Genomic DNA, 12,767 nt, shown 5'->3' with positions numbered 1-12,767 from the left:
GTAGAGCGATAACGTCTGATGAAAGCAGAGAGCCGTGAGGTGCGAGTGGGTGTGCTGTCTCGTTCTGCCCCCCAGACCTACTAGATGCTTCTGAAGAAGCCTATCTGTTTAGGAGGCGTCTCCCTGGCCTCGGGGCTCCTCCAGCTCATGGTGGTGGTGGTGGACGTGGTGCAGGAGAGCCTGCGCTCAGAAGAGCCAGGCAGCGTTTCAGAGAGGAGCTGTCATCTTTCTGCGGAGAACATCTTAAAATAGCCAGTGTGTACAGAGGCAGCGCCACCATGAGACAATGCTCAGGTCAAAGATGAGCCAGTCTCCCTTTCCTTTCTGACTCGTGGAGTAAACACTTCACTCTGGAACACACACACGCCCATGAGCGCAATCACGCCCCAAATACAGATAGAAGATAGTCCTTTATTTGGCCCAAAACAAATTGTTTAAAGTCGAGCTGAACCCAAAAATGACTTTTCTTTTCTTTTAGTTCAAATACCTGGGTATATGCAGTGCACCTATTTAATAATGTATGCAAAACAAATCACAAAAATCTAATTCCTTTAGTTTTTCACACTTTTTCACATCAAAAGTTAATTTTTCAAGATTTCATTGATAACAGTAATGTACAGTTTGCTGACGTCACCTACAGTAGTACTATCAAATTTCTACCCCATTTCAACCAATCATTTCACTGTTAGACATCATCAGTGATCTATGACATCATAGCAGGAATGATGACATCATCCAACATTCACGACATCCAGCTGTCAATCAAATCTTCATTTCAGGATAATTTTCTCTTCCAAATGAAGGGGAAAATGGTGCCTAGTGCCTGTCATCTGGCAGAGTTTCTAGCCCATAAACTAACTACTAACTTGAGCAATTATGCAAACTAAATCAAACGGTAATTTCTAAGAATGCAAAGAAATGTAACTGGCTCGTTAAAACACGCATTCCAGGAATATAATTTACATTTATAACGATAATGGCGCGCGCCTCTGAGCCTGACAGCCTCCCTGGCTGTGGTCGTCTCTCTGAGATTCCAGGCGGGTGGGCAGCACCCATGCTTCAGATTGTCCACTCGCTTCGCATGAAGCCGGTGGCTGCCTGGTACTCCGCGGATCCCACTCGCGTAGCACGACAACACGCTGAATCCCACCCGGATTTGGGGGTGGAACCATGATTGGCCAATGCCAAAGCCAGTCCTCAGAATTGTCAAATCAAATCATCGACACGTATATGGTCCGCCTCCCAATTTGTTTTCAGTCTGAAACAGACTCAGATGCACGTGACGAACGGGTTCAACCACGTAACAATACATTTAGATAATAACAATTTGATTAAATTAATTAATTAAATTAATTAAAGACATAATTACTCAAATGTGAGTAATACTTCTGAAGGAAACACTTATGGCAAACATCTATGGAAACTAAAAACTGAGCGTGGCTATTTCTTAACCCATTGATACCTGATGCAGCATTTGTGTGTATATCCCTCATTTGTGTGTGTATCCCTTTAAGACGCGGGTCGCGGTCTTAAAGGGATACACACACAAATGCTGCATCAGGTATCAATGTATGTAGTAACATTATGCACAGCTGATCAGCCAATCACGTTCCTGGAAGCGCCGATGGATAATGCCATTTTTGGTCATTGAAGTGTTACTCTGCTGATAAGTGATAAGCCCCATTGACTCAAACGATGGTGCGCAGCAATGACAAGTCCCATGTCACATTGGACTCATTTATTCTAGATTGTCTGACACTACATTTATTTTCACTGGGTCATTTCTGCCACAACTGGAACAGTTCATGAATATGATAATCATTTAGTAGATGGTATATTAGTTTCACTAATGAGCTCAGCTTGGCTGCCCCAATCCTCCCCTCCCTGTCTGTCTGCCTGTCTGCCTGCCTGCCTGCCTGTCTGTCTGCCTGTCTGTCTGTCTGCCTGTCTGTCTGTCTGTCTGTCTGTCTGTCTGTCTGTCTGTCTGTCTGCCTGTCTGTCTGTCTGTCTGTCTGCCTGTCTGTCTGTCTGTCTGTCTGTCTGTCTCCAGACACGACTATTCCTGTCATTAAGTCACTTGACAGGCTTTGCTATGAGACTTCACTGTTGACAGATACTTGGCTTATATGACGTAGGATAAAATTACATCACAGGTTTGACACCTACAGTAGCACATGGCACTGAGGTTCACTATGCTTTACACACTGTGGCAATCTATATATGACTCAATGGAAAACAATATATATATACGGTAGTCTCCATTATAATTCAAATAGACTGTATTACTTTTTAAAAATGTGTCTTTAATGATTTTTAAGCTGACTGAAATAGACAGTGGGCTATGAAAGTATTTGGAACACAGAGACATTTATTCTGGTACACTGGTTGCTAACTGAGGTTACAGTATAAGATGAACACATTGATTGTTCTGTTGTCTGAGAAGAGCCAGTGAAGAGCCAGTGAAGAGCCAGTGAAAATGATCTTTCTACAGTCGGCTGTGTGAATGTCAGAGGGTTTTTTTTTCATTTCAAATTCATTTTTAGTTGAAATACTCTTAAGAGCCCTGATATGCTCAAAACGTGGCACCTTTTTCAACCTAATAATCATCACTCACCCTTATTTCCTCTCATTTCATAGGCGGTTGTCCATCATGGTGCTCTTCATAATTTCACAATTTTCTCTCTTGTTCACAGGATGGTTTACGCAGATTATCAGGAAACGAGTACATGTTTTCCACAAAACGTAAGTACACACAAACACAGCGCTTCCAGTAATGCAGAGGGCTTCCAAAACTGGGCTGCGGGGAACTACAAGAGGACGCGACGCGTAGCTGCCAACACTCTAGATCAGAGACTTTCAAAATGTTCTGGAGGCATTGAATTGTTTCTGACTCTGGGAGTCGCTCACACACATTTAGGCCATTCCATTTGATCTCCTTTTGATAACTCGTGTAATAATATAACCAATGGAATATTTTTCACTCCCATTCACTGAGCCTCCCCTGAAACTATCTGCCTCCCACTGCTCTACATGTGTGTGTGAGGTTACATTTTGGCGAGGGAAAAATATCTGAATAATTGAATTAAAATGAAATGAAATGAATTAAAAGTGGGGATGTTTTGCTGCACTGTTCAATGTCAGAAAAGAAAAGAAAAAGAAAGAAAGTTAATTTGACTTTAAATGTGAAAATATATTCAAGAATGTTTCCAAGAAATGATAGAAAGCAATGTGCTGTTTACTCTGTATCAAATCTTTTTGGAAGTCGATTTGACTCTTTTCAGTAAAACAACAGGAGTTGATGGGACATTTGATGTGTGTGTGGGGGGGCAGTAATGAGTCCTGCTCATTATGAAGTGCTATGCTGTGTGTTAGAGCAGTGGTCCCAAACCACCGGGCCGCGGGGACCGGTACCGGGCCACAACGCATTTGGTACCGGGCCGCGAGCCCAGTCCAAATTTTTTTTTTATAAACATAGGCTATAATATTATAGGCTGTGTGTGGTGATTAAAACATAGTTTCAAGTTGACGTTTATTTATGTTTGTAGTTGAAACAAAAACGTAAATACTGTAGGCTACATACAGTATAGTACAACACAAAAGGCTGTTATTTTCCCTTTGTCGCCACCTGGTATATGTAACTAAAACCATTCAAATTGACAACCGGTCCGCGACTTTTTTTCCCATGTTTCTACCGGTCCTTGGCACAAAAAAGGTTGAGAACCCCTGTGTTAGACACATGTGAAACTAAAATCACATTTATCTTTTCTTGTTGTTTTTTTCTCCGTCTCCTCTTTGCACACAGAGTCTCACCATCATGGCCCCAGCCTGAGCACTCCTCTGTCGTTAAACGACATCCCGCCGCGCATCGCCGAGACCATGGAGAACGAGGACTCCTGGGACTTCGACGTGTTCAACTTGGAGACTGCGACCATGAAACGGTGAGGCAACATACACGCTGAAGATCTACCAGAGAGAGACTGTGTGTGTGGAGAGCTGAGCAGGAGACGTGTTGTTAACCCATTGATACCTGATGCAGCATTTGCGTGTATATCCCTCATTTGTGTGTGTATCCCTTTAAGACGCAGTTTGCGGTCTTAAAGGGATACACACACAAATGCTGCATCGGGTATCAATGGGTTAAAACCACGCTGAATCCTCCCACAGGCCTTTGACCTACTTGGGTCTGAAGATCTTCTCTCGCTTTGGGGTCTGCGAGTTCCTGAGCTGCCCTGAGGCCACTTTGCGCTCCTGGCTACAAGTGATCGAAGCCAACTACCACTCCACCAACTCCTACCACAACTCCAGCCACGCGTCGGACGTCCTGCACGCAACTGCCTATTTCCTCTGCAAGGAGAGGGTGAAGGTAACTACACACCATGGTATGCTTCTTGGGTAGAAAATAAAATGAAGTTTTGTTAGGTGTGGTTTATAACTCATGATCAACCTTGGGGGCTTTTGGAACCAGCCAATCCCTCAGTTGAATGGACATTATTGGCAGTGAACCTCTGTCCCTCTGTCGTGACTTTCTATAGAGAGGCAAAGTGGAACGTCACTTCCTGCTTCAGCTCTGTACCAGAGATTTTCATCCGCCATTTATTTTGCCATAGGCATTTCGTAAAATGAATATAAAAATAGTTTTACATGGTCAAACCAAACGGTTCGGCTATATTTAGAATCGGGAGAGACCATAGAACATTTCACTCAGACCGAAACTTAGAAAAACAACGTTGAAAAAAATATTTTCTTTAAACCCGCATTTTTTTAAACGTTTTTGTCCGTGTGAAATGTTATGCGATCTCTCCTATTTCTAAATATATCTGAACCGTTTGGTTTGAACAAGTACAACTATTTTTGATAAGCATTTTACGAAATGTCTATGGGAAAATAAATGGCGGATGAAAATCTCTGGTACAGTGCTGAAGCAGGAAGTGACGTTCCACTTTGCCTCTCTATTGTGTTTGGGCCACCAATCACATTCATTTGTAATAATGAGACATTACGATTGTCCTGCTTTTCTCTATGAGTGTGAGATCACTTCCTTATATGCCAGCTCTGTTTACTCCTCCCACTGCAGCAGCCACTCTGCCCATGAATCAGACATAGTAATGGGCTATTGTTCATATTTGTTATCTTGCTCGACAAAAAAAGGGAAACCCTGTCTGTCGTTTCCTGTATATTATGGTAAATAGACTGGATTTATTTCACGGTATTTCCAGTCTGAGTGACGCCCGCTCAAATGGCTGCGCAGTAATGGCTACATTCACTTATTCACGTTCACACACCGACGACGTCTGCAGCCACGCGAGGCGCTAAACTGCTCGTCGGGAGCAGTTCGGGGTTCAGTGTCTTGCTCAAGGACACTTCGACACACCGCCCGGAGGAGGAGCGAGCCTCGAACCGTGAACCTTCCGATTCCCAGACCGCAGCTCTACCTCCTGAGCTAATAATCGTATATGTGTCATTCATACTGGAGGTTCATGCGTAGATGTGAGTCTGTCAGGTGCACCGCTCTCTGCTGAGTCTGTGTGAGTCTGTCAGGTGCCTCCTAAGTGCTGGTGAGTGTGTGAGTGGCTCAGTAACTGTGTGCGGCCCTGGCTAAGCTCATTACCAAATTGTCTATTTCTGATCTCAGGGAAGCGATGGTTCATTGGCTGATCTCAGGGAAGCGATGGTTCATTGGCTGATCTCAGGGAAGCGATGGTTCATTGGCTTAGCCAGTGGACCGTGGTGTGACATCACCCAAGGCTGGGGCACATAGAAAAGACCCTGGTGCTCTGTAGACGGGTCAGGAGGTCCGTTTAGGAAGCTAACAGTGATTAGCATTGTGAAGCTAAATGAAGTGAACGTAATAATGTTGATGATTTATATACTGTTCCTCTGTTTGTAAATGTGCCAGAGGGTAAAAGAGGGTCATTCATTTTCAACATTAGTCCTTTGACACAAGTGACTACAAACCACACACCAGGCAATAAAAGACATCATAAACATGAAACCTAAAATGACATAAAGTACATCTGTTCATTCTGCCTGTTTATATATCATGTTTATGATAATGCAATAGTACTGAACTAGTTCCGTTGCATTGCTTAAGTCAGTATTTCAACATGCTTTTCTGGTTCGACATGCTTTGCTGACTGACATTTCCCTCAAAGCGCAACACCTCCCTCATCTTGTATCTTCATGGCGTTTTTATGTCTCGTCTGCCCCCCCCGACAGCAAAGTCTGGATCCCATCGACGAGGTGGCGGCGCTGATTGCTGCCACGGTGCACGACGTGGACCACCCGGGCCGCACCAACAGCTTCCTGTGCAACGCCGGGAGCGAGCTGGCCGTCCTCTACAACGACACCGCCGTGCTGGAGAGCCACCACGCCGCCCTGGCCTTCCAGATCACCACCAGGGACGACAAGTGCAACATCTTCAAGAACATGGAGAGGTGAGGAGATGCGTCACCACGGGCTGTTCAAGGAATGGAAAATGGAAATTCACTCATTATCTCCAGCGTCTGTCAAAACTCCATTTGAAGTTGGTAGGAACAACTGTCAGAGTTCCATCTCAGCCTTCTCCCAATCTATTGAAGTGAACAGAGCCATCTTTTGACAGCTCCAAAAATAAGCATCAAATGTCCATTTAAATGTCTCCAAACAGCTCATAGTCCAAGTGCTTTGTAGCCAAATGACTGAACTGACAAAAAGTCTGATATATTCCTCAGTATCTCCTAACGAGCTAATGACTTAATTGACTTCAATGGAATTTTGACTAACATGGGAATGAGCAAATAATGTCATTTTTGGGTGAACTATTGCTTTATATATATATATATATATATATATATATATATATATATATATATATATATATATATATATATATATATATAAAGCAATATATATATATATATATATATTTATAATATTCAACGAAGTGGACCTGCTGATTATTTACATGCACTTTGATTGATTGCACTAAAAAGCAAATGCTTTTGTTACAAAAAAAAAATATATATATATATATATACATACATACATACATATATACCGTATATATGTATACTTCACAAGTTTGAGGAGATGTCAGTCATCTTTTTAATTATTGAAGTTCTCTCTGCAACATTGGTTGTGATATTGAAATCAGCTGGGCTGTCATATAGGGTAACTGTAGGCTAGAGCGGCACATAATGTAGATAAAGTGTGTGTGTGTGTGTGTGTGTGTGTGTGTGTGTGTGTGTGTGTGTGTGTGTGTGTCAGAGGCAGGGTACTAATGTGATTGGGAGTCCCACAGCAGTATGGCTTACATGCGCTGGTCCCCTCGGAGGGGGACAGTCAACAAAGCATCCATTCATCCCCACTGTCCCTGCAGTCAGGAGGGGAAAAGTGTTCACACACACGGGTTTCCATGCTGTTTACCACCCTGTCATCTCTCTCTCTCTCTCTCTCTCTCTCTCTCTCTCTACGTTTCCCTCTCTTTTTCTCCTCTCTCGCCCGTACTCTCCCTCGCCCATCTGACTTCTGTCCATCTCTCTCTCTCTCTCTCTAGGAATGAATATCGAACACTACGACAGGCCATCATCGATATGGTGCTAGCAACCGAAATGACCAAACACTTTGAACACGTCAACAAATTTGTCAACAGCATCAACAAGCCACTGGCTGCTCTGGAGGACAACGAGGTGAGATGTTTTAGTCTTAACAAGCCACTGGCTGCTCTGGAGGACAACGAGGTGAGACGGATTTCAAAGACAAATAATCTATTCGCACTTTTAACGTCTGGAATTGGAGGATATTTCTGAAAATCAATATATTAGGCCTGCATAATGATGGGTGGTCTCATTGTATAGATGTAGATATATAGATACAGAAGACAGACACCAGATAAACGTAACCAGTGTATTTTATTTTATTTATCTTCTCATTCGGCCAAACGGCAGAGTCAGTTTGTAGGACATTTGATGCAGACAGTGTCCCACACTGGTCCAGTGTATTGGTTTGAAGGAAGACGATAGGGGTTAAGGGGACGCGTGGCCTGTCGCTGCCTGGGCACAGATATCTTTGTGGAGAGAGAATTTTACAAGTCAGTACCATCTTTCTCATGTGGGTGTGGAATGCTCAGCACAGCCATTTAAAAGTTGTCTGTTCTTTTTAAGGCAGGAATGACGGGAATAAATGACTCTTTTTTTGTTGTCAGAGCAAGTAAGAGAAATACACGATGACATATTGTGGATTTAAGTGTTTGGTATAAATTGACCTTTTTCACTGCAGCCATTTTCTGTCTAAAAGGCAGGTTAAACACAGGTGCAACCGGAACATTAATGAGGGTTTCCAACTTGCAATCCAGTTAGGTGTCCCAATGCTGGAGCCCTCATTCATGTTTTGGTTGCACTTGTGTTTACCCTGCCTTTTAGACACTCAATAGAGACACTGTGTTTACCCTGCCTTTTAGACACTCAATAGAGACACTGCGGAGCGCGTCATCATTCAGAAACCACGCCCAAAATGGGGGAAAACAAACCCCCCTCCCCCCCCAAATCCTGGCTTTCTCCTATGTCGCGTGCATGGACGCGTGTTGCACACAAAGATCATATATACGGAAGATGAACACTCCAACTTACTTCCTTGACAGCTAGATCCACATTTTTCTTCTCGCAAATTCTCAATGGCTTCCTTGTTTTGCTCGGGAGTACAAAAAAACTTTAATTGCAGATTTTTTTTACATTTGTTGTCTGCGCAGCCCCACCACACAACAGCTTTTAGCTATGTTTATTTCAAGGAAAATGACGCTGGTGTATGGAAGTGAATGCGGAGCCTTCCCCCGTGATGGGCGTGGCCTATTTCATGCAGTGTCTCTATGGCTGCTGTGAAAAAGGCCCTTGTGACAGAGGTTAAGTTTGGTCAATAAATAACTAGATTTGAGAAAGGGTCTTTGGGCTTTGACTTGAACTACAGTACGAACAGTACTCCGGTCCACCATCTGATGGCAGAGTGAAGCTCCAGAAGAGAACAGAGGCTCCATCCATCACTGCAGAAATAGATACATAATATTATGTGTCTGTCTTGTGCTTAACAAAATTGTCAAAATTGTCAGTGGAATTAAATCAGGAAACATACAGTAGGCTGCAAATCTTGTGACTGCATGAATCTAGTGTCCTCCAGAGAGAGAGTGGCGTCAGCGGAGGACCAAAATGCGAGACTCATTAGCCAATGAACAGCCAGGAATGGGTCTCGCGCTACTTTTGCATGCTAAAATAAAGCTGATCAGGTACAATTTGATTCAAGGGGGGGAAAAACCCTTTCAGAGTACAACACAAACTGTCTATTTTGCTGCAACTCGACAGTGCTGCTTAATCCAGGACCTTACTTCCTGGAACTCTTGGGAGTAAAAAAAACTGGTCCATTGGAGTGAATGGAGATGTCGGGACTCTTCTATATACACGGCTCTGCATGAATCATATGCTGCTGTCTTGCATCTGTTAACTCATAATGAACTCATGCTGAACACTTACATGGTGCACTGCCTGCTCTCCCACTGTGTATATAATATCATATGATATGAAAACTTAGGAGATATTTATCCACTGCCAATGCCAATCCGGCATGATATATGCACAGTCACAGTTGAGTTAGTATTATTTTTTGACATGCGGAGCTGTCAAATGGCTCTTCTAGATCGTTGTTTTTCTGCTTTTCTGTTTGTCTGCTAATTGTCTGCATCTGCTTTCAGGGAAACAATGATGAGGAATCTGCCAAAAGCATCCTGACGTCCCCCGAGAATCGGATCCTTGTCAAGCGGATGCTGATTAAGTGTGCAGACATCTCCAATCCCTGCCGGCCTCTGGAGCTGTGTGTAGAATGGGCCGGACGCATCTCAGAGGAATACTTTGCACAGGTAATTAGAAGAAGAAAGACACAAATCCATGATGCTGTGGTTTGGGAAGATACAGCAGATAGATCTACTGTAGTGGACAGAAGATACAGCAGATAGATCTACTGTAGTGGACAGAAGATACAGCAGATGGATCTACTGTAGTGGACAGAAGATACAGCAGATATATCTACTGTAGTGGGCAGAAGATACAGCAGATAGATCTACTGTAGTGGACAGAAGATACAGCAGATAGATCTACTGTAGTGGACAGAAGATACAGCAGATAGATCTACTGTAGTGGACAGAAGATACAGCAGATAGATCTACTGTAGTGGACAGAAGATACAGCAGATAGATCTACTGTAGTGGACAGAAGATACAGCAGATAGATCTACTGTAGTGGACAGAAGATACAGCAGATAGATCTACTGTAGTGGACAGAAGATACAGCAGATAGATCTACTGTAGTGGACAGAAGATACAGCAGATAGATCTACTGTAGTGGACAGAAGATACAGCAGATAGATCTACTGTAGTGGACAGAAGATACAGCAGATAGATCTACTGTAGTGGACAGAAGATACAGCAGATGGATCTACTGTAGTGGACAGAAGATACAGCAGATAGATCTACTGTAGTGGACAGAGGATACAGCAGATAGATCTACTGTAGTGGACAGAAGATACAGCAGATAGATCTACTGTAGTGGACAGAAGATACAGCAGATAGATCTACTGTAGTGGACAGAAGATACAGCAGATAGATCTACTGTAGTGGACAGAAGATACAGCAGATAGATCTACTGTAGTGGACAGAAGATACAGCAGATAGATCTACTGTAGTGGACAGAAGATACAGCAGATAGATCTACTGTAGTGGACAGCAGCTCGTTGTATTTGATGTATTTAGTGTGTGTGATGATGATCATGTACATATTTAGTGTGTGTGATGATCACTGGCACTGTTGTCTCCGGTACAGACGGACGAGGAGAAGAGACAGGGTCTACCGGTGGTCATGCCTGTGTTTGACAGAAACACGTGTAGCATCCCCAAGTCCCAGATTTCCTTCATAGACTACTTCATCACAGACATGTTCGATGCATGGGACGGTAAGAACGCATGCTGTGTCTGCAAAGTACGACGCAAACTCGTTCAAAACAAAGCATACCTCATCAAAAATCCCCAATCTAACGCTCTTCTGTTTTGTTTTCCAGCTTTTGCAGACCTGCCCAATCTTATGCAGCATTTGGACAACAACTTCAAGTACTGGAAAGGCCTGGATGACAGAAAGTTGCACTGCCTGCGACCGCCTCCAGAGTAGGTGCGCCACGCATGGGTTTGGGCCCTCGGCCCCCGGGACTCTGCGGTCCAGCGTGGCCCTCCTCTCCTCTCTCCTGCCCGGGGCATCTCTCTCTCTCTCTCTCTCCCAGGGCCTCCTCGCCTTCACTCTCCTGCTTCTGTAGCACGCCGAGCGTCCAACATGTCCGTCCGCGCAGAGACACAGAGGGACAGACAGCTGTGCAAAACGCTGCTGGCTTCGTAAGCCTGTCGGATGGGAACTGTGACAAACGGAGAGGATGAGTGGCTCAAAATGGACACACAGCATTCTTATGAACTCCTTGTGCCTCGTAGGCGTCGGCGGCGTAGCTGGTCACGTGACATGTCACATGACTGAGAGAGGGTCCTCACAGGCCTCCTGGCAAAGCATCCGTCCCCTATATACTACGTGGGTTCTCCCTTTCTGCCTGTGAGGCAGATAAAAAAACAAACAAACTGCTTGTTCACTGATGGAGCAATAAACACTGACCGGGTGTCGCAGCGCTCGAGTTTTCGACAGAAACTCAAGGAGCGGACGGAGGAGCGGTCTGGAGACGAACGCGTCCAAATCCACGTCCGGACTACTCTCTCGTGCCCCCGGAGGCCGCACCATAGAACAACACTCCACTGCTTCCTTTTTTTTTTGGCAATATTTGTGTCTGCCCTTCAGAAACACGTCCACTAATCCAGGCAGGGAAGATGTATAGTGACACAAAGCTGTCATAAGAGACCAGGGGGTCGGGGGCGGGCCTTTCTGTGGGGGTCAGGGGTCATGGAGTGAAACTTTACTTAGGCCACTGGTGAGAGCCAAAAACCTCAACATCATGACCATAGCTAACTAATTACAGATGATTTGGTATACCATTTTTTTTTTATGTTCCATATTTTCTATACAACACAATACATACGTGAATTAGTAGATAAATAAGAACAAAATAAATTTTAAAAGAGAAAAGCCAAAGCTGATTAAGTATAACTATAACTCTCAAAGTCTTGTCCACGATTATTATTCATAGTGAAGCATTACCATTATAAACATTTTTATTTTCTTATCAAAAGTACAGTTCCAGTTTGAATGAACACCTTTGTATTGCACTGTAAACAATATTAGAAATGTCCACGTCTCAGTGATTTGTCCAGGGATGGGATGTTGCATTGAGAATAAGCTGTTATGGTTGATCATCAGGAGTGTGTGCGTGTGCGTGTGTGTGTGTGTGTGTGTGTGTGCGTGTGTGTGTGTGTGTGTGTGTGTGTGTGTGTGTGTGTGTGTGTGTGCGTGCGTGTGCGTGTGTGTCTCAGTGGGTGTATTCATTGTTGCAACAGTCCCTTACTCTTGGTTTAATGCTGTACACCGCTTGACATTTGACAACAGCAGAAATATGTGAAAACATTTTGGACTTGAAAGATTTTTTTCTCCCAGAAATGTTTGTATCTGGTTTATCCTACTGAAAAGACTGCCTTATTTTATACAATATTTATACAGCACATCCCACTGTGCAACTGCAACAGACATCTGGAGTTTTTATTATAACATAGTCAAAAGGTTATGTTCAAGTAAATCTCAATATTTTTATAGACATTGAATTTTACA

At 43.6% G+C, this 12,767-nt stretch overlaps 1 protein-coding gene across 1 annotated transcript in view; it reads left to right on the top strand.

Moving 5' to 3' along the window:
- The window catches only part of pde8a (phosphodiesterase 8A), a gene marked incomplete at both ends in the record, with an annotated part of 50,297 nt that extends 39,117 nt beyond the window's left edge, over nucleotides 1-11,180 (top strand). The window contains 8 exons of the mRNA XM_083652862.1: nucleotides 2,694-2,742; nucleotides 3,803-3,938; nucleotides 4,165-4,363; nucleotides 6,217-6,434; nucleotides 7,535-7,718; nucleotides 9,716-9,880; nucleotides 10,839-10,968; nucleotides 11,074-11,180. Of these exons, the coding sequence (XP_083508988.1) occupies nucleotides 2,694-2,742; nucleotides 3,803-3,938; nucleotides 4,165-4,363; nucleotides 6,217-6,434; nucleotides 7,535-7,718; nucleotides 9,716-9,880; nucleotides 10,839-10,968; nucleotides 11,074-11,180 (1,188 nt within the window). The remainder of the gene's footprint in view (nucleotides 1-2,693; nucleotides 2,743-3,802; nucleotides 3,939-4,164; nucleotides 4,364-6,216; nucleotides 6,435-7,534; nucleotides 7,719-9,715; nucleotides 9,881-10,838; nucleotides 10,969-11,073) is intronic.
- Between the last annotated feature and the right edge of the window lie 1,587 nt (nucleotides 11,181-12,767).

Source organism: Poromitra crassiceps, assembly GCF_964638095.1.
Source record: "Poromitra crassiceps genome assembly, chromosome: 16".
NCBI lineage: Eukaryota > Metazoa > Chordata > Actinopteri > Beryciformes > Melamphaidae > Poromitra > Poromitra crassiceps.
The sequence above is the reverse complement of the archived record's forward strand: the minus strand, read 5'-3'. Positions and strand labels throughout refer to the sequence as shown.